The 22,407-nt window shown below is 44.8% G+C and overlaps 1 protein-coding gene across 2 annotated transcripts in view; it reads left to right on the top strand.

The window, feature by feature from the left end:
• The window catches only part of LOC121290759 (interferon-induced GTP-binding protein Mx-like), a 54,897-nt gene that overhangs the window by 5,050 nt on the left and 27,440 nt on the right, over positions 1–22,407 (top strand). For both annotated transcript variants that reach the window (XM_041211648.1, XM_041211647.1), the window contains exons 2-5: positions 791–1,001; positions 3,277–3,482; positions 17,405–17,542; positions 20,994–21,145. In XM_041211648.1, the coding sequence (XP_041067582.1) occupies positions 3,296–3,482; positions 17,405–17,542; positions 20,994–21,145 (477 nt within the window). In that variant the 5' untranslated portion in view covers positions 791–1,001; positions 3,277–3,295. The remainder of the gene's footprint in view (positions 1–790; positions 1,002–3,276; positions 3,483–17,404; positions 17,543–20,993; positions 21,146–22,407) is intronic.

Raw genomic sequence — 22,407 nt, 5'->3', positions numbered from 1 at the left:
AGAACCCTCCCCCGCACATCCCCCCCACCGCACAGAACCCCCCCTGCACATCCCCCCCACCGCACAGAACCCCCCCTGCACATCCCCCCCACCGCACAGAACCCCCCCTGCACATCCCCCCCACCGCACAGAACCCCCCCTGCACATCCCCCCCACCGCACAGAACCCCCCCTGCACATCCCCCCCACCGCACAGAACCCCCCCTGCACATCCCCCCCACCGCACAGAACCCCCCCTGCACATCCCCCCCACCGCACAGAACCCCCCCTGCACATCCCCCCCACCGCACAGAACCCCCCCTGCACATCCCCCCCCCCCTTCGTGCACAGCACCCCCCCCCCCTCGTGCACATCCCCCCCACCGCACAGAACCCCCCCTCCTGCACCTCCCCCCTGCACATCCCCCCTCCTGCACCTCCCCCCTGCACATCCTCCCCCCTCGTGCACAGCCCCCCTCCTGCACATCCCCCCTGTAAATCCCCCCCGCACATCCCCCCGCAGATCCCCCCCCCCGCAAATCTTCCCCCCTGCACATCTCCCCCCTCCCCCCGGGGGGAGGAATGCTTTCCCAATGGCACCTACTCAAAATCATAAGTTGCCCAGACTTGTTTAAAACAGGAAAAGGGTAATTAATTTGCAATTTCAATTAATCATTTTCCTTGAGCAATATTCAACTCAAAACTTTAACCCAGTTTCTCTCTCCATTAGCTGCTAGATTTGCTGAGATTTTGGCTTTGATTACGTCAAGACTTTTTTTCCACCCCCCCCCCCCCCCACCACCTGTATTGAAGTAACCTATCTGCGTGGGTCTTCCTAAATGTGAACAGAAAGTGGAACTGCACAGGAATCGTCCCCAAAAGATAGAAATTTGCGAGGAGCAGCGAGCGAGTCATTTTAATCGGTTTTACCAGCTGGTGAACAACGGACCAGACTATAATCAGAAAAAAAGATTCATTCATTTGAAGGAAAAGGAAGTCTATACCAAGAGAATTTTCCAACAGGGTAAGTTTTCATGAAGCAAGGCATTTTTTTTTCTCTCTTGATAGCTCTCTCATTTGGCTTGTGCAGGTTTAGTTACCAAGTTATTCAATGATTTTGCGATGCACAATTTCTTCCTATAACAGCCGCCGTGACATTTTTTCCTGTGTGCAAATTCATTGTCGTGATCACTTTTCATGGTGTTTAGAAAACGGGTAGAGCCACATTTGAAACTTCTTAAAAACAATCATGCTGCTGGCGGTTTCACATCCTCACTTTGCATTCTGTGCCCTCCACACTCATCGAAACTGCCCATTTTGCCATCATTAAATACTTCAGCCCTCCAACCGTCCCGATCTCTGCGCAGCAGCGCAAGGAATAAAACTTACTTTTCAATAAGTCTAGCAGCAAGATGAACCTCCCAGTGATGACCTAATCGATCATCAGGAATTCTAAATGTACCTGACTGTCACTGCTTTCATTTCGGCATCGTTGGCTTGATGTCCACTGAGAATTGCGGTTCCTACCTTAGTGAATTCGGCAATAAACATTGGTCAGAGTTGTTTCCAGACCCTCAAAGAGCAGTTGTATAGTGTAGCTAGGGCAACATATAAATCAGGCAACTAGAGGCGCGTGTAATAAGGACAATACAGTAATAAAGGGGAACCTTAATGTTCATTGACTGGGTAAACCAAACTTGCAGAAATAATGTGGAGGATTAGTTCATGATATGTATATAAGACAGTTTTATAGATCAGTGTGTGGAGGAACCAACTACAAAATAGACCAATTTGGATCTAATATTGTGCAATAAGAGAGGATTAATTAAAACCTTGTACTGAAGGAGCTTCTAGGAATGTGACCATAATATGATAACTTTTTATATTGACCATGAAAGTGATTTAATTTTGCCCCAAGCTAGGAACTAAACAGACTTGCTGGCATCAGCTGTAATAGAATTGTACTCAGATAATGCAACCTTACACATTCCTGAGGGGGACAAACTGTTATACAATTTGGATAAAAGGTAGAGTAGCCACTGCAGTACCTCTGAGGTCAGTTAACACAAAATAAACATACATGTGAGATTAATGACTAGGATAAAAGCAAAAAAAACTGCAGATGCTGGAAATCCAAAACAAAAACAAAAATACCTGGAAAAACTCGGCAGGTCTGGCAGCATCGGCGGAGGAGAGCACAGTTAACGCTTCAAGTCCGAATGACCCTTCAACAGAACTAAGTAAAAATAGAAGAGAGGTGAAATATAAATTGGTACCCCCCCCCACCCCCCCCCCAATCCAGCTTATATTTCACCTCTTCTATTTTTACTTAGTTCTGTTGAAGGGTCATTCGGACTCGAAACGACAACTGTGCTCCTCCATGCAGATGCTGCCAGACCTGCTGAGTTTTTTCAGGTTTTTTTTTGGGTTTTAATGACTAGGAGGAAAGAACAAAGTTATGTACCTGCAGCCCAAGGCAATCAAGTAATATAAAGAATGAGCATTCTCTTTCCAAAAGTGAGAGCTCTTGGGTCAGTTGGAAGTCCATTGCCTTGAAGGAAGCCTATGAGGATCAAGTCTGATGGTTTTAATATCCACAGGTATTGTACTTAACATAAAACTTTAGAACAGTTATCTAAGAACAATATTATTAGTCAATATAGATGAAAGCTTGTTGTTGAAAACTACTGGTACTAGAATTAGGCCGAGGATTTTGATGCAGGACTGGGAACAATATCATTATTTTTGCCACAGAGATTCTGCTTTCAGATGCCTCCCAGTGACCCTATAAACTTCGGCAGGGTCAGGGTTGGAGGGGCACCATTGGGCTTAACTGTTGATATGTTTTTATAACATGATTGCTTGTACACATGAATCTATAAAAATATAACATTAGTGTGTCTGTGTGTCCTCACCATTGCTGTGATTGGAGACAGAGCTTGGGGAAAAGCTGTGTGCTGGAAATGCTCTTTGACTTGACCCTTCCCAGGAGCACTGCGCTAAGAAGAATTTTGCGCTTATTTTCACTCTTTCTAATCCAGTGGGGACTAGTGAAGCAGTGAACCAGAAAAGATTTTGTGGTCAGTAAAAATGTGTGTTTGAAGAGAAATCCAAGATTTCTCTTCCTCTCGATCAAAGAACCAGAGGTCCCATTCGTTGGGAAATATCCCATATCCACACAATGGAAACAGGGTGGGTTTCACAGGCCAATGGGCAAGTCAAACCTGGACTTCACATGGTGATTGGTTCAGAGCAACTAACACGGTGTACGTTAATTGGAAAATCTGCTTGCTTTCCAGAGTGTTTGCTCTTCAAGAAATGGCTGTCTTTTGTGATAAGTATGAGGAAAAAGTTCGTACTTACATTAATGTCATTGATGAGATGAGATCAATGGGTATAGATAAGGAGTTTTCTCTACCCACCATTGCTGTGATTGGAGACCAGAGCTCGGGTAAAAGCTCTGTGCTGGAGATGCTGTCTGACGTGGGCCTTCCCAGGGGCACTGGTAAGAAGAATATTGTGCTTACCTTTATGTCACAATCAGCACCTTCTTTAACTTTTAACACTACCATTAACACTCCCATTGTCTTGTGTCCATGACATCTTCGTCAATCTCTCCCTGAGCTCCCACCTACCCCGGACCTTCTCTTCTGCTCCACCTGCTGCACTCCCCTTGAAACAGTATAAAATCCATCAGATTTCTACTTCTCTTTACCTCCAAAGAAGAGTCATACGGACTCGAAGCATTAATTCTGTTTCTCTCTCCACAGATGCTGCCAGATCGGCTGAGCTTTTGCAGCACTTTCAGTTTTTATTTCAGATTTCCAGCATCCTCTGTATTTTGCTTTTATTTATTATAGAATATTGTGCTTATTTTTTCTCTGTCTAATCCATCTGCCCTTTACAATACCAGAAGTTCTGGGGCTTTTAGAGATAATGGGAGAAGGTGCCTTAAGATGAAAGATATCCTTGATGCAAAAAGCGTACTTCAGTGATAATTGGGATTTTCAGTTTGGATAGTATTATAAGGGCAAAGTGGAAGAAGAATTCAGAAAATGTGTACAAAACAACCTTCATGAAGAGTATGTTTCCAGTGGAAGGAAGCAGCGCTGGATCTCATTCTGGGGAACAAAGTAGGGCAACTGAGCATGTTACAGTCAGGAAGATTTTGTGGAAGAATGGTCATATTATCAGTAGGGTTAGAGTAGTTATGGAAAAGGATAAAGAACATTCAGATGTGGGAGTATTTAATTGGACGAGGGCTAATTTCATATGAGTTGGAAAGGGATCTGGTCCAGGTGGAATAGAATTGCAGGCAAAACGTCAATTGAGCGACCGGAGACCTGCAAAGGGGGGAATGTGCAGGAGTGGGCGCAGGCGGGTGGGTTCCCAATCGGTGCCCCCGGTCAGGGGCGTGCCGCCATTTTACGTGGGCAGGCCAATTAATGGCGTCCGCTCGGAAGCGCTGTGCGCTCCCTGTGTGGGTGGCGGGGGAATCCCCTGAGTCAGGAGTGCGCTCTTTCGCACGCACAGATGTACCTGAGGCAAAGTGCCGCCTCAGGGAGATCGCTGGAAGTTTCAAAAATTTTCAGAAGTGTGAAAAAAAACCAATCCTGACATGTCCCCTCATGTCACATGAGCTGGGACACGTCAATTCGTCAATTTCTTTTATTTTAACATTTTGTAAACATTTAAAATCCCTCATGAAACCTCATCCCATCCCACCCGTGGATGAGGTTTCACGTTTTTTTCAGAAGTCGGCCTGGGCTCCTGGCCTGCCCACCAACCCTAAGGTTGGACGGGCAGGTCCATTGATCCCCTCAATTACTTTACTAATGGTCTTAAGTGGCCGTTGACAGGTCGGCAGGTGCGCAGCCGACTCGGGTCCACGCGCGCCGACCTGAAAATGTAAATGACGCAGGGTGACGTTGGGATGCCCCACCCCTGCTCGCCGACCGGAAGGTGCAGGCCATAGAGATTAAAACGAAACAGAGAAAGGAAGCTTATGATAAATGTCAGGCTCATATTATAGTAGAGAACCAAGCTGAATACAAAACATACAGAGAACTGAAAAAGGATTTGAGAGCCAAAGAGCTGGTGTATGAGAATAGACCAGGGGCCAACATAAAGAGGAGCCTGAGAGCCTTTTATAAGCAATCGTAAAAGGGCAGCCAAGAAAACAATGGTATCCATTAGGGTCCAAAAGTGAGATCTTCTTGTGGAGCCAAGGGGGCATAGCTGAGATACCAAATGAGTATTTTACATCTGTCTTCACTAAGGAAGAGAACGCTGCAAATATCACATTAAAGGAGGGGGTGGTAGAGTTATTAGCTATGATTAAAAATAGATTAAGAGGACGTACTTAAACGGGTTGGAAGGACTCAAAAGCAGAAAAGCCACCTAGATTGGATGCATCTTAGGTTGCTGAGAAATAAGGGGGGAGATTACAGAAGCTCTGGTCGCAACCTTCCAATGCCCATTAGATATGGGAGAGATTCAGAGAACTGGAGAATGACAAAGGTCACACGGCTGTTCAGATGAACATTCGAGGGGGATAAACTCAACGACAGCAGGTCAGTCAGTCTGAAGTCAGCGGCGGGAAAAGTTTTAGAGACAATAATCCATGACAAAACTAACTGATATTCGTAAAACTTTATATTAATAAATGAATGTCAGGACTGATTTGTTAAAGGAAGGTCATTTTCACTAACTTGATTGAGTTATTTAATGTAATAAAGAAGCAGATGTATTGAGGGTGATGTGTGCACAGTGACTACAATCCAAAAGTACCATGAAGCATTTTTGGACACCCGATTGTGCCGGTACAGAGTCAGGCCTCCACACTCCAATTGTTTAAATAACTACCTCCATGGGATTTAGTTTCCTGCCTTTCTCTGCTAGAAGTCAGAGTTACCACCATGCCTGTTTTGCTGTGATTCTCTAATTACTAAGGAGTCAGTGGTTGAGAGGTATTAATTTTAGGGTCTGGCCACATAGACTGCAGAGGCTTTTCTAGTCCTGTACTTTCCCATCTTCCTGTGGAGCTCGCTGACAAATGTTGATCATTCTCCACGCACCTCACAGACAGACAGTGTCTGTCCATATATTTGGACTAGGATGATCCTCCATTAAATTTACAGAAACCTATTACCTTACATGTAATTCACTGCCAGCATCCATTATCCTTTATGAGACAAGCTCCTCAGTATACTGCTCCCCAATTAACAGTCAGGAACCTATTGCCATTTATTTTCTGTATCACTCCTGCTCACTTATTGCTCATGATGCTGCTTGACAATGATCCTATTCCTACTTTCAAAGTTAGAAAGACTCCAAGCACGCTTAAACTGTAATTGCAGCTTTACACATGTGAGACATGTGCCTGATTGATATCCAATGACAGTGTCTAGCAAATGTGATGATAGATGTTAATTTAAAAAATTTTTTTGGGAATATGATGGTATTCTGTAAAGAGGGCCAGGAGAGAGAGAGAGTGAGTGTGTGAGTGAGTGTGTGAGTGAGTGTGTGAGTGAGTGTGTGAGTGTGAGTGTGTGTGTGTGTGATTAAACTGGGGGGAAGGTTAGTATAGACAGCTTGTCTGTGGGAGCAGAGAGATGAAAGGTAAAGTCGCTAGATGCATGCATTTGTAATAAGAGGCTATGGTGAAGTTGAATGTACAAGTAAATAGCTTTAAAGTTTACATTAGGTGATAGGTAAGGAATTGAATTTTCAGCTGTTAAATTTCAAAGGGAAGTGACCAGGACTTTTACATCTTACAATGGTTTCATAGGTAAACAAGGGAAGATTTTTAAATGTTATTTGACCCAAAAGTGGAGACAATAGGAAAAACATGAAAGACTTCTTTATTTTGGAAAAACTGAGTTCAAAGAGGTGCTTAGAACAATGGAGTCAAAGATCAAAGGAGCAAAGAATATTTAAGGGAAAATGTTTAGTTGAGGTGGCTATTTGGGGGAGATGTCCTGAGACCAGCTCTGTGCTGCGAAATGCTGTGAATTTGAAGCAACCACCCAGTTTCAAGCCAGAAAAATCTTTGTTTTCAGAAAGCAGTTAGGTTCTGAACTTCCTTTGGTTCCACAGCAGAGTGGAAGAGAGTCAGAAGTCATGTGGTATACTTTATTAAAGTAGCAGCAGTGTTTACCTTTAATATTACTATATTTTATGGTTAAAATCTATAAGGGAGTTTTTTTTAATTCATTTATGGATGTAGGCGTCTCTAGTTAAGCCACCATTTATTGCCCATCCCTAGTTGCCCTTGAGAATGTGGTGGTGAGCTGCCTTCTTGAACCCCTGCAGCCCATGTAGTGTAGGTACACCCACAGTGCTGTTAGGGAGGGAGTTCCAAGATTTTGAACCAGTGACAGTGAAGGAATGGAAATATGTTTCCAAGTCAGGATGATGAGTGGCTTGGAGGGGAACTTCTAAATGGTGGTGTTCCCATGTGTCTGCTCCCCTAGATGGTAGCAGCCATGGGTTTGGAAGATGCTGCTTAAGGAGCCTTGATGAGTTTCTGCAGTGCATCTTGTAGATGGTACACACCACTGCCACTGTTTGTTGTTGGTGGAGGGCGTGAATGTTTTGGATAGGGTGTATTGGATCCAGTGCCCTTGATTTGTAGGAGCTAAAGGATTCAGGTTGCGCACTTGTTTCAGTGTGGCTGAGTTGGTATGGAGACAGAGAGCATCAGGAGATTGCTATTTGAATAAACACATGCTGTTTATTTACAAACTAAACTCTGCAGCTACACTTGAGTGCTCACAACATAAAACTCTGTCTTCACTCACCAGTGACTAACTCAAAGCTCCCACGTAGAGGTAGCCTGCGCTACTCTGCTATTGGACAATAAGTCCATATGACCTTTCATTACAATACTTGTCTTAAAGGTATATTGCACATCAGATTACTACATCCCTCCCCCTTTACTGAAAAGTACATTCTACAATTTTTCAATATATTAAAGTAATTTACACAAATCAATTATTTACAAAGTCAGTCTCTCTGGAGGTAGAATGTCTCAGCTCTACAGCTTCTGAAGTTTGCTTTGGAATCTCCTTTTCTGAAGTCACCCGAGCATCAGGATCTACAGCAGGTACCGGTGAATTTGTTTCTTTGACTGTTTCAGGTACAGTCGGCCTTTCAAATACATTTGTACTTGGTTGAATTCTTTCAACAGGAAATGTTGATCCAGTCTTGAGCACCGGTGGAATCACTTCTGGATATTTGGTTTCCCTATTTCGCATGTGATCCACATGTCTCCTTACTTTCACGTGGTAGGAAAGCGGTCCCATTACAGCACTTATTTCATGAACAATCATGCTGGTCCTTCCTTCTCTAAAATTTTTCACAAAGACCTTCTCTCCTACGTTAAATGTTCTGCCCCGACTGTGACAATCATGTCCCATTTTCTGACTTTCCTGTCACCTTTCTATCTCCCCCCCACAAGTTTGGCATGATTAGGCTCAGTCTCAACCGGAGATGGCAGCTCATCAACCATTCCGCAGGTGTGACCTGTTGTCGAATGAGGGGAGGTCCTATAATGGAAAAGAAATCATGCTAATTTAGTTGCTAATGCATCTCCAGATAATTTCTTCACACCAGATTTGAACACCTGAACTCTCTCGGTGAGTCCATTTGAAGAAGGGTGGTATGCCGATGTTTTCAGATGAACAATACCATTAAGGCTTGTAAATCGGTTAAATTCAGCACTTGTGAATACTGTTCCATTACCTGATGTTAGTTCTTCAGGTAATCCATTTATAGTGAAGCTTTGTCGTAGCTTGTCTACTGTCGCTGAAAATGTGGGTGACCTCACTTCATATGTGTCCATCCATTTTGAATGGGTGTCTATGATAACGAGAAACATTGTTCCCATAGAAGGTCCCACATAATCAATGGGTACTCGTACCCATGACCTTCCTGGCCAGTCCCAGGAGTTTAATGGGGCTGTTACAGGTAACTTTTGCATGTGTTAAAACTGCAAACTACTTCTCACCTAAGTTTTCTAGTTCTCCATCCATTCCCGGCCACCACATACAGCTATTTGCTATTGCCTTCATTTTGAAAATTCCGGGATGTGCTCTGTGAAGTTCAGATAACAAGGGCTTTCGTCCTTTTGGAGGAACGATCACTCAAGCTCCCCAGAATAAAATACCCTCTTGGCTAGTTATCTCATAACTTCTCTGGAAATATACGGGGCTGTATCTTCCGGTCGGCGAGTGGGGGCGGGGCCCACTTGCCAACGTTGGGCGGGCGTCCCGACATCACCCTGCGTCATTCACATTCTCAGGTCGGCGAGCGCACAGCCGAGTCACATGAGGGAACATGGCAGGGAAATTTTTTTCTCAGCTTCATTTAAAGTTTAAAATGTGAGCCGATCTCCCTGAGACAGTACTTAGCCTCAGGGAGATCTGCGCACTCTTCCGCACACATGCGCAAAAGAGCGCGCCCCATCCCCAGCTGAGGGAATCCTCCTCCCCCCCCCATCCCCCTCCCCCTCCTGCCTGCACAGGGAGCACATAGCACTTCCTGGCGGACATCACGTTAATTAAGGCCTGCCCACATAAAATGGCGGCACGCCTCCGACTGGGAGCGCTGATCAGAAGCCCATGCTCGCTCCTCCACTTACCCCCCCCCCCCCCCCCCCCCCCCCCAACGGGGGGAAAATGCTGCCCACGGTTTCATTTCAGCAGATTCTTGGGCTGTATTTTCCTCCCATCGGGTGGGGGGTTTGCGGGTGGGGGGGTTGCGCGGGGGCTGGCGGGAGCGAGCGCGAACCCGAACAGCGCCCCAAATCGGGTCCGCGCCGCCATTTTATGTGAGCGGGCCAATGAAGACCCACCCAGCGTGATACTCGGCACTTCCTGTGCAGGCAGGAGGGATTCCCTGATTTGGGGCCTTGCAGAGTTGCCTCAGAGGGATCAAGTTAAGGTTTTAAAATTTAAGTAAAGGAAAAGCAAACTTTTAAAACATGCCCCCTCATGCAACAGTGTCAATGGGGCACGCCGACGAGTTTTTAAAATAATTTTTATTGAATTTTAAAATACTTCATGAAACCCCTCATCTCGCCCGTGGATGAGGTTTCATGAGAAATGCGTAGGCCGCCTGGGCTCTTCACCTGCCCCCAGCCAACCTTAAGGTTGGGCGGGCAGCAACATTTCATTGTTTCAATTAGTTTCTAACAGGCCCTAATAGGCCTTTGACAGTTCAGCTGTCTGCGCGCCCACCGAACCGAAAATCTAAATGAGTCACGGTGGCGTCGGGACGTACAACCAACGTCAGCACGTGTCACATTACGCGTCAGTGAGTGGCACCCCCCCCCCCCCCCCCCCCCCCCCCCCCCCCGCTCGGCAACAGGAAAACTCTTCCTCTTGTGTTTGTGACCAGCCATAAAGAGCTTGATTTCTCACTCTGGATAAGACTGGATCTCGGTTTGTCCAGTCCTTAATTTGTTTATTACGTATCGGTGGTGAGTCCAGGAAATTCAACAGCTACATGTACTCCTGAAGAATTGGAACATCCTCATCTTTTAATTGCCAGGGTAAATGAACGCACTTGCATTTGCAATTTGACTTCCGGGTCTGTGAATAAAAGCATTCTCATACGCTGATGAGATCAACACTCATCTTTGTAAAAACAAAAAAACTGCGGATGCTGGAAATCCAAAACAAAAACAGAATTACCTGGAAAAACTCAGCAGGTCTGGCAGCATCGGCGGAGAAGAAAAGAGTTGACGTTTCGAGTCCTCATGACCCTTCGACAGAACTTGAGTTCGAGTCCAGGAAAGAGCTGAAATATAAGCTGGTTTAAGGTGTGTGTGTGGGGGGCGGAGAGATAGAGAGACAGAGAGGTGGAGGGGGTTGGTGTGGTTGTAGCGACAAACAAGCAGTGATAGAAGCAGATCATCAAAAGATGTCAACAACAATAGTACAATAGAACACATAGGTGTTAAAGTTAAAGTTGGTGATATTATCTAAACGAATGTGCTAATTAAGAATGGATGGTAGGGCACTCAAGGTATAGCTCTAGTGGGTTTTTTTTTATTTTATATAATGGAAATAGGTGGGAAAAGGAAAATCTTTATAATTTATTGGGAAAAAAAAAAGGGGGAAACAGAAAGGGGGTGGGGATGGGGGAGGGGACTCACGACCTAAAGTTGTTGAATTCAATATTCAGTCCGGAAGGCTGTAAAGTCCCTAGTCGGAAGATGAGGTGTTGTTCCTCCAGTTTGCGTTGGGCTTCACTGGAACAATGCAGCAAGCCAAGGACAGACATGTGGGCAAGAGAGCAGGGTGGAGTGTTAAAATGGCAAGCGACAGGGAGGTTTGGGTCATTCTTGCGGACAGACCGCAGGTGTTCTGCAAAGCGGTCGCCCAGTTTACGTTTGGTCTCTCCAATGTAGAGGAGACCACATTGGGAGCAACGAATGCAGTAGACTAAGTTGGGGGAAATGCAAGTGAAATGCTGCTTCACTTGAAAGGAGTGTTTGGGTCCTTGGACGGTGAGGAGAGAGGAAGTGAAGGGGCAGGTGTTGCATCTTTTGCGTGGGCAAGGGGTTGTGCCATAGGAGGGGGTTGAGGAGTAGGGGGTGATGGAGGAGTGGACCAGGGTGTCCCGGAGGGAGCGATCCCTACGGAATGCCGATAAGGGGGGTGAAGGGAAGATGTGTTTGGTAGTGGCATCATGCTGGAGTTGGCGGAAATGGCGGAGGATGATCCTTTGAATGCGGAGGCTGGTGGGGTGATAAGTGAGGACAAGGGGGACCCTATCATGTTTCTGGGAGGGAGGAGAAGGAGTGAGGGCGGATGCGCGGGAGATGGGCCGGACACGGTTGACAGGGCCCTCAACCGTGTCCGGCCCATCTCCCGCGCATCCGCCCTCACTCCTTCTCCTCCCTCCCAGAAACATGATAGGGTCCCCCTTGTCCTCACTTATCACCCCACCAGCCTCCGCATTCAAAGGATCATCCTCCGCCATTTCTGCCAACTCCAGCATGATGCCACTACCAAACACATCTTCCCTTCACCCCCCTTATCGGCATTCCGTAGGGATCGCTCCCTCCGGGACACCCTGGTCCACTCCTCCATCACCCCCTACTCCTCAACCCCCTCCTATGGCACAACCCCTTGCCCACGCAAAAGATGCAACACCTGCCCCTTCACTTCCTCTCTCCTCACCGTCCAAGGACCCAAACACTCCTTTCAAGTGAAGCAGCATTTCACTTGCATTTCCCCCAACTTAGTCTACTGCATTCGTTGCTCCCAATGTGGTCTCCTCTACATTGGAGAGACCAAACGTAAACTGGGCGACCGCTTTGCAGAACACCTGCGGTCTGTCCGCAAGAATGACCCAAACCTCCCTGTCGCTTGCCATTTTAACACTCCACCCTGCTCTCTTGCCCACATGTCTGTCCTTGGCTTGCTGCATTGTTCCAGTGAAGCCCAACGCAAACTGGAGGAACAACACCTCATCTTCCGACTAGGGACTTTACAGCCTTCCGGACTGAATATTGAATTCAACAACTTTAGGTCGTGAGTCCCCTCCCCCATCCCCACCCCCTTTCTGTTTCCCCCTTTTTTTTTCCCAATAAATTATAAAGATTTTCCTTTTCCCACCTATTTCCATTATATAAAATAAAAAAAAACCCACTAGAGCTATACCTTGAGTGCCCTACCATCCATTCTTAATTAGCACATTCGTTTAGATAATATCACCAACTTTAACTTTAACACCTATGTGTTCTATTGTACTATTGTTGTTGACATCTTTTGATGATCTGCTTCTATCACTGCTTGTTTGTCGCTACAACCACACCAACCCCCTCCACCTCTCTGTCTCTCTATCTCTCCGCCCCCCACACACACACCTTAAACCAGCTTATATTTCAGCTCTTTCCTGGACTCGAACTCAAGTTCTGTCGAAGGGTCATGAGGACTCGAAACGTCAACTCTTTTCTTCTCCGCCGATGCTGCCAGACCTGCTGAGTTTTTCCAGGTAATTCTGTTTTTGTTTTACTCATCTTTGTATGCTTGCTGAGGCCATAGGAGGTATAGCCTTGTCTTCACTGAATAGTCCTAATAATGGCTTGTGGTCCGTTATGTTTGTAAAATGACGATCTTGCACATATTGATAAAACTTTTTAACACCAAAAACAATCGCCAGGCCTTCTTTTTCAATTTGAGAGGACTTTTTCTCTGCAATACTAAGTGTTCCCAACACATATCCTGTAGGTCATTCTGATCCATCATCCATTCGATGGGAAAGCATAGCTCCCACTCCATAAGGTGATGCGTCACACTTTAATATCAATACCTTTTTTTGGGTCAAAATGTACTAGCAGTGTGGAAGATTGTAACAACTTTTTCACTTTTGTGAAAGCTTCTTCTTGTGGTGTTTGCCATGACCATCTCTGGTTTTTTATTGAGCAATAATACAAGGGTGCCAGTTCTGTCGATAAATTAGACAAGAAGCGTCCATAATAATTGATCACCCCCGTGAATGATTTCAGTTCAGATATATTCCTTAGCACTGGGGCTTCTCTAATGGCTTTCGCCTTTTTCTTCAACTGGATGTAGGCCTTGTGAATCTACCTTGTGACTTAGGTAAATTACCTCTTTTGTCCGGAATGTGCACTTTTTCCTTTTTCAATCCTGCACCAACCTGCGAAAAACGTTTCAGAACTACTTCCAAGCTCTTCAAATGTCCCTTTTCAGTGAGTCCAGTCACTAGAATGTCATCAAAATAAACTACAACATGGGGCAATCCCTTTAGTAAACTTTCCATGGTTCTTTGGAATATGGCGCAAGCAGAAGATACACCAAATGGTAAACGGGTGTATTGGTACAATCCCTTATGTGTATTTATGGTAACTAATTCTAATTGCTGGCAGGCATGACTCATATCTAATTTCATGTAACTTTCCATTTGCCAGTTTAGGGTATAAATCTTCAACTTTAGGCATGGGATGTCTATCCAATTTCACCATTTTATTGACTGTTAATTCATAGTCTCCACATATTCTAATACTTCAGTCAGGTTTGAGAACAGGTACAAGTGGAGCTGCCCACTCTAAAAATTGTACAGGTTGTATCACTCCCAGTTATTCTAATCTGCCCAGTTCAGCGTCTACCTTATCCCGTATTGCATAAGGTACTGGTCTGGCCTTCACAAACCTTGGTATTGCCCCTGGATCTATATGAATTTCTGCTTGTAGTCCCTCAATTTTTCCAAGTTCTTCCTGGAAAACTGAGAAATACTTTTGTAGTAGCTCTGATAACCCATTGGTTCTTAGTTGGAAGATATCAATCCATTCCAATTTAATTTCTTTCAGCTAGTTTCGCCTGAGGAGACTAGGTCCCTCGCCTGCTACTCCCATCAAGGGTAATCTCACTATTTGACACCCGTAATGTACTGTGACTTTACATATGCCCTTGACTTGTGTGTCTTCTGCTGTGTAACTTTTCAATTTTTCATTCGTTTCTTCCAAATTCACCTTGTGTTCTCCATGATTCAGGCATTTGAAAGTATGCTCACCAGTCACTGTACTGGCTGCTCTGGTATCCACCTCCATTCTGAGAGGCTTCTCGTTCACTTTCATGGTTACTTAGGCTCTGTTCTTCCTACCTTTGAATTATACAGTGAATAGATATCAGCATCTATTACTTCAGGCTTTTCAACACTGTTTATCTCATTGAGTTTTTGCTTTTGTCTGAAAGCCTGCCTGATTCTATCTTTACAATGGGGAGAATTTTCTCCTTGTCAGGGGGATTGGATGGGAGCGGGCGCAGGCGGGCGCGCAGCTGATTGCCGCCTGCGATCGGCTGCATGCCACCATTTTACGTGGGAGGGCCAATTAAAGCCCACCCGGCGTGACGCACGCCCAGAAGTGCTCAGCACTCCCTGTGCGGGCTGGGGAAGGAGGCTGAGTCAGGGCCTGCGCACTTTCACGCGTGCGCAGGAAAGAGCGCTGAAATCTCCCTGAGGCACAGAGCTGTCTCAGGGAGATCAGTTTGATTGTTAAAAATTTTAATTAAAAAATAAAATTTTTAAGACATGTCCCCTCGAGACAGTGTCACATGAGCTGGGACATGTCAATGAATTGTATTTAAAAATTTTATTAAACTTTAAAAACCTTCTTGAAACCTCATCCCGCCCGTGGGTGAGGTTTCAGGATAAATGTAAAGGCCACCTGGGCATTGGACGGGCAGTTCAGTTAATTATTTTACCTGATATTTAAATGGCCTTAATAGGCCTTTGACAGTTCAGCGGACACGCAGCTGACTCCAGTGCGTACCCGCTGAACTAAAGATCTGAATGACGCACGGTGATGTTGAGACATACACCCCACGCCGCCACGTGTCATTTTATGTGTCGGCGAGCGGGACCTGCCCCTATTCACCGACCCGAAGATTCTGGCCAATGTCTCATGAGGTGCCCATATGATGGCAGAAGAAACATTCGATCTTTTTAAACTATTTTTCATTGCAGGGTTGTCTGGATCAACCTCTGTCGGCTATCATGCCATGTTTTTGCTGCTAAATTATCCTCTTTAATTTGTCTGCTAGCGGTGGCTGCTTCCCGCTTCAGGACAAAGCCCTGCACTTTCCCGCTCTTTTTGGTTGAGGCTCTCTGCCCAACATGGAGGACGGTGCCATTTTGCGCTCCTCGAATGGCTTCTGAATCTCGCACTGCACCTTCCATTGCAAGAGCGATTTCCAATGCGTTCTGGAAATCTAGATCTTTCTCAGCCAGTAATCTCTTCTGAATCATATTTTTTGTTTATACCACACACCAAACGACCTCTAAGCATGTCAATAATAAATGTGCCAAACTCGCAATATTCAGTTAATTGCTTCCGACTTGCCACACACTGAGCGATTGTCTCCTCCACAGCTCTATTCCTTGAGTTAGATGTAAACCGTTGCATCGTCACCAACGGCTTGGGCTAGTAAGGATTCTTTAAGAGGTTCACTAAATCATAAACTTTTCGAGCCTGGGGCACTGGGCGCCAACAGATTCCGAATTAGTCCATGTGCCTTACTCCCACACGTAGACAGAAGGATCGGACGCTTCTTCTCCTCCCCAGCAATGCTGTTCAGCTGGAAGGAGAACATAGTGAAACCAGTCGTCCGAGATCAGATCGAAAGGCTCCACTCTTCCAAACTGCAGCATGCTCTGAGGGGATCATGCTCCTGGAGTAAATTTTCTTTTACTTACGACTATCGTGCGATGTACAACCCGATTTCGGTTCTTCTGGATTCCTTCAGTTTTCCTTGCTTTTTACCTCGCTTTTTCCCATGGTTTTTCACAGTTTTACTCTTGCCACCTGTTTGTTAGATCCAGAACCCTTGGTTTGAGGGGCTAAAGGATTCGGATTGCACACTTGTTTCGGGGTGACCGAATTGGTACGGAGACAGAGAACGTCAGGAGATCGTTGTTGGAATAAAACAAGGCTGTTTATTTACAAGCTAAACTCTGCAGCTACACTTGTGTACTCATCCAACATAAAACTCTGTCTTTACACATCAGTGACTAACTCAAGACTCTCCCACATAGACATAACCCACGGTACTTTGCAATTGGATATTAAGATCATGTGATCTTACATTACAATATTTGTCTTAAAGGTGGAGGGAGTGAATGTTAATGGATGGGGTGCCAATCAAGCAGGCTGCTTTGTCCTGGATAGTATCCAACTTCTTGAGTGTTGTTGAAGCTGCACCCCTCCAGGCAAGTGGGGAGTATTCCATCACTGTCCTGACTTGTGCCTTGTAGATGGTAGACAGGCTTTGGGGAGTCAGGAGGTGAGTTACTCGTCGCACGATTCCCAGCCTCTGACCTGCTCTTGTAGCCACAGTATTTATATGGCTAGTCCAGTTCTGTTTATGGTCAATGGTAACCCCCAGGATGTGGATAGTGGGGGAATCAGCGATGGTAATGCCATTGAACATCAAGGGGCAATAATTAGATTCTCTCTTGTTGGAGATGGTCATTGCCTGGCACTTGTGTGGCATGAATGTTACTTGTCACTTGTCAGCCCAAGCTTGGATATTGCTGCATTTGCCAAGTAGTTTACTTGTATGTTCTGAACAAGTAGATTTTTAGGGGGAATTTTTTGTAAGATTGTTTTTAACTGTGTAATTTTAACCTTGTGTGTTTAAGCTTTTTTTCCTGTTTAATAAATCTTTTAATTTTGAAATCCTAAAAGTGCAACTGGGATTCTATGCTTCTGGGATCAGTAGTTTTCCCCTCTTTTTCAAAATGCAAAGAAAAAAGTGTTATGATCAGCAAGACAAGTTTCCCTCTGGGATTTGGCTTGTTCAGCAAATAACATCATCTGTGATCCTAACACAAACCAGTGAACATTTTCCACCGATTCATTTATTAACCAGTAATCTACATTTTTTATTTCAGGCGTTGTGACAAGGTGTCCTCTTGAGTTGAAGCTAAAGAAGATTGAAGAGAATAAGCCGTGGAAAGCACAAATAAGTTATAGAGACTATAGTAGAACGCTGAATCATGCAAGTCAGGTGGAAGATGAAATTCTTAAAGGTACCAGGAGTATAGCAATGAATGTTTTTTTAATGCAATTAGGGCCCTTTTACACAGCAAAGATACACTTCCTTTTCTATATCCACCCTGTCAGCAGTGTATGCATTGAAAAGGGAGACAGGAGTTATAGTCATATTCCGTCAGGAGTCCCTGACTTCAAAAGGCCAGGGTAAAAGTGTCAGCAATGGTTCAATGGCACCATGCGAACTTACGAATATATGAAATAGGAGCAGAAGTAAGCCATTCAGCCCCTCGAGCCTGTTCCACCACTCAGTAAGATCATGGCTGATCTGTTTGTGTTTTGAGTTCTACACTCCCATTTACCCCAATAACCTTTGATTCCCTTGCCTAACAAAAATCTATCTACCTCTGCCTTAAAAATATTCAGTGACCCCCACCTCCACGGCACTCTGGGAGAAAAAAATTCTCCTTTATCCTATAAGGGTGGCCCTAATTTTAAAGCAGTGCCCCCTAGTTCTGAACTCACCCATAAGAGGAAACATTCTTTCCACGTCCACCTTGTCAAGACCATTCATGATCTTATATACTTCAATCAAGTCACCCCTCACTCTTCTAAACTCCACTGGAAACAAGCGCAGTCTGTTTAATATTTCCTCATAAGATAACCTGTTCAGTCCAGGTATCAATCTAATAAACCTCCTCTGAACTGCCTCCAACGCAATTACACCCTTCCTTAAATAAGGAGAGCAAAACTGTACTCAGTATTCGAGATGCAGTCCCACCAATGCCTTGTGTAACTGAAACATAACATCCTTACTTTTATGTTCAATTGCTCTCATAATAAAGGATAGCATTCCATTAGCCTCCTTGATTACATGCTGTACCTGCATACTAATTTGTGACTCATGCACAAGAACACCTAGATCCCTTGGCACCTTGGAGTTTTGAAGTTGTTCTCCATTTAAGTAATACTCTGCTTTTTTATTCTTCCCTGCCAAAATTAACAACTTCACTTTTCCCACATTATACTCCATCTGCCAGATTTTTGCCCATTCTCTCAACTTATCGATATCCGTCTGCAAACCCCTTATGTCCTTCTTCACAACATACTTTCCTACGTATCTTTGTGTCGTCTGCAAATTTAGCTACCATGTCTTCACTCCCCTTATCTAAGTCATTGATGTAAATTGTAAAAGGTTGAGGCCCCAGCACAAACTAGTCACATCCTGCCAATCAGACATAGACCCATTTATGCATATACTCTGTTTTCTGCCAGGCATCCAATCCTCTATCCAAGCTAATATCTTAACCACTACACCATGAACTATTACTTTCCGCAAGAACCTTTGATTTGCACCTTATCAAATGCCTTCTGGAAATCCAAGTATAGATGTCTACAGGCTCCCCTTTATCCACAGCACATGTTACTCCTTCAAAGTACTTTAAGAAGTTGGTTAACATGATTTCCCTTTCACAAAACCATGCTGACTCTTCCTGATTACCTTGTGTTTTTCTAAATGCCCAGCTATAACCTCTTTAATGATCGACCCTGATACCTTCCCCATAACAGACATCAAGCTAACTGGCCTATAGTTTCCTGTTTTCTGCCTCCCTCCCTCCCTTCTTGACTGGAGGCGTTATTTTCTACTTTCCAGTCTGATGGCAACTTTCCAGAATCTAAGGAATTTTGGAAAATTGACACCAAAGCATCTATTACCTCATTAGCCATCTCTTTTAAGACCCTAGGATGAAGTCCATCAGGACCCGGAGACTTGGCCAGTCTGCAGCTCCATCAGTTTGCTCAGTACCGCTTCCCTAATGATTGTAAATGCACCAAGTTCTTCTCTCCCTTCCACTTTCTGATTTATAGCTATTACTGGAATGTTTTTCATATCCTCTAAGTGAAGACAGAAGCAAAATATTTACCCATTTCATCCACCGTTTCCTTATTATCTACTACTAACTCACAGTCTCACTCTCTATTGGACCAACACTCGCTTTACTTAATATTTTTCCTGTTTAAATACCTGTTTTCTGTTTAAATATGTCAATGACTGGCAGAAACTCTTGCTTTCCGTTTTTACATTTCTAACTAACATCCTCTCATACTCTAATTTCTTTCCCTGATTAACCTTTTAGTCATTCTCTGCCATTCTTTATATCCTGACCAATCATTTGACTATCACTCATCTTTGTGCCATTATATATTTTTCCTTAAGTTTGATGCTCTCCCTAACTTCTTTAGTTAACCACGGATGGTGGGACCTCTCTTTTAAAATTTTTCTTTATAAGGAATATACTTACTCTGAGTATTCTGAAAAATCCCCTTAAATGTCTGCCACTGCTTCTCTATTGATCTATCCCCTCATCTAGTATCCGAGTTAACTTCAGCTAGCTCAGTTTCATGTCCACTTAGTTACCTGCATTTTAGTTTAACATGTTAGTCTTAGACCCACTCTCTTCTCCCTTTCATACTGGATATAAAATTCAATCATATTGCGGTCACTGCTATCTAGGGGTGTCTTCACTCTGAGGTCATTAATTAACCCTGTCACATTACACAATACCAATTCTAATATAACCTGCTCCCTGGTTGGTTCCAGGATGTGCTGCTCTAAGAAATTATCTGGAAAGCATTCTATGAACTCCTCATCCAGGCAACTACTGCCAATCTGACTTTTCCAGTTTATTTGTAGATTAAACTCGTCCATGATTATTGCAATTCCTTTATTACCAATATTTCTTCTTGCACACTTTGCCCTACATTGTGGTTACTGTTAGGAAGCCTGTCGACCATTCCCACTAGTGATTTCTTTCCCCTACAATTCCTCATCTCTACCCAAACGGATTCTACATCCTGATCTCCTGAACCAAGATCATCTCTAACTACTGCACAAATGCCATCCTTGATTAACAGTGGCCACTCTCACCTTTGAGCCAGAAGGTTTGGTGTCCCACTCCAGAGGGTTGAACGCAGACATCTAGATTGATGTTGAGGGAGTGCTGGACTGTTGGAGGTATGGTCTTTTGGATGAGATGTTAAACCAAGACCCTGTTGCCCCCTCAGGTGAGTGTGAAAGATCCCAGGGCACTATTTTTAGAAAGAGCAGAATGGTGTTCTTCCCGGTGTCCTGCCCAATGTTTGTCCCTCCGCCAACACCATTGACTGCTTGTTATGGCATTGCTGTCAGTGGGACCATGCTGTGTTGCAAATTGGCTGCCACATTTCTTACATTACAATAGTGACTATAAATCAAGATATTTTATTGCCTTTAAAGTGTTCCTGACTACCCCGAGATGATGAAAGACATTTTATAAATGCTGGTTTGTTCTTTGTTGAGGGAGGAAAATAAGAGAAAAATACTAATTTTCTAAAGGAAAAGGCAGTTTCAGCAGTCAGAATGTGGTGTTATCTGGTTAATTATATGAAGTGAAGGACATGGACTGACTGATGAAACTGAAACAAACATGTTTTTTTTTTTACCTGCAGCCCAGGACATCCTTACTGAGAGCATAAGTATAAGTTCGGAACTCATCAGTTTACAAGTTGAATCAAGCAATACCCCTGACCTAACATTAATCGACTTGCCCGGAATTACCAGGGTTGCCATTGGGAATCAACCTCAAGACATTGGAAAGCTGGTAAAAAAAACCTAATGATGGAGCTCAGCGTTGAACTTGTTACATTGAGTTGGCGGGGGGGAGGGGAGGGGGGGCTGGTAAAATAGCAGGGAGCTCTCCCTTAATCGTAAGAGATTGGGCGTACTAACTGTACGAGTGGGTCTATGGGCAGCATGCGGCTGCCTAGTTGTGTAAGGAAAAGGTTGATATTTGGTATTAACTTTTAGCTTGTAAACTGTTAAGTAAGTTTCTGTTGGAAAGATAGGCCAGAATTTTCCGGCAGACGATCGGGTGGTGGAACCCGCACATCAGTGCTTAAACTGTTGCGCGAGCCCGCCGACGTCAGCTCGTGACATCGCGATATTTCAGTCGCCCACCATTAATTGAAGGCCTCGTTAAAGGCCCTTAACTTGCCAACTGTCCTGGATTTTGAGGGGCCCGTGCGAACTTCGGGTTGGCCCATGGACCCAACGGGCAGGCGGGTAGGAGATATTTTAAGAAAACTCTTGCAATGTCGGGATATGTGGACTCAGAAGGGTTGTTCATGTTTTACACGAAGTTATAATTGATGAAAGTGTTTAAAAGTTGCCCGTGTGATTGTTGGCAGTTCTCATCGATTTCCAAGAGCTTCTTGTGCACTTTGAAACCAGTCGGCAGACAGTAATCTTTCTCGGGCCTGCAGCTTTCCGGAGGCCTCCATTTAGCCTGGGGGTATGGGTTCTGACTTCTCCAATGAAGGCAGCTCCCCTGAGGAGAAAGGGAAGGATAGAACAAGGAGGAAGTCAGGACTGGACAATCAGCCTCCAGGGGAGCCACCTTTGGGAGGCCAGGCACAGGCACAAGGGACGCAGGGTCAAGAGGTTGTCCGAGGTGCAGGGGCCGCAGAAGACACCACTATCCTGCTGCCAGGGTATACAGGCGGCGAAGCAGCTACCTCAATATGACTGAGGTGCAGTGCCGAAGGAGAATCCGCCTCTCAAGAGAGACAGTCAATTATATCTGTCAGATGAATGGCCCTGAGATCTCCCCTAACTGTGTGGATAGACATGCCACTGGCTCTGAAGCTCACAGTTGCCCTCCATTTCTATGCCTCTGGCTCCTTCCAGGGGTCGGTGGGTGATCTTTGTGGTGTCTCCCAATCAGCTGTCCACACTTGTGTCAAGCAGGTCACAGACGCTCTGTTCAGACAGCTATCCACCTTCATCCACTGTGACCAGGCAAGTCAGGCACAGCGAACCAGAGGCTTCGCGGCCATTGCTGGCTTCCCCCGCATCCAGGGTACT

Source organism: Carcharodon carcharias, chromosome 18, assembly GCF_017639515.1.
Source record: "Carcharodon carcharias isolate sCarCar2 chromosome 18, sCarCar2.pri, whole genome shotgun sequence".
Classification (NCBI taxonomy): domain Eukaryota; kingdom Metazoa; phylum Chordata; class Chondrichthyes; order Lamniformes; family Lamnidae; genus Carcharodon; species Carcharodon carcharias.
The sequence above is the reverse complement of the archived record's forward strand: the minus strand, read 5'-3'. Positions and strand labels throughout refer to the sequence as shown.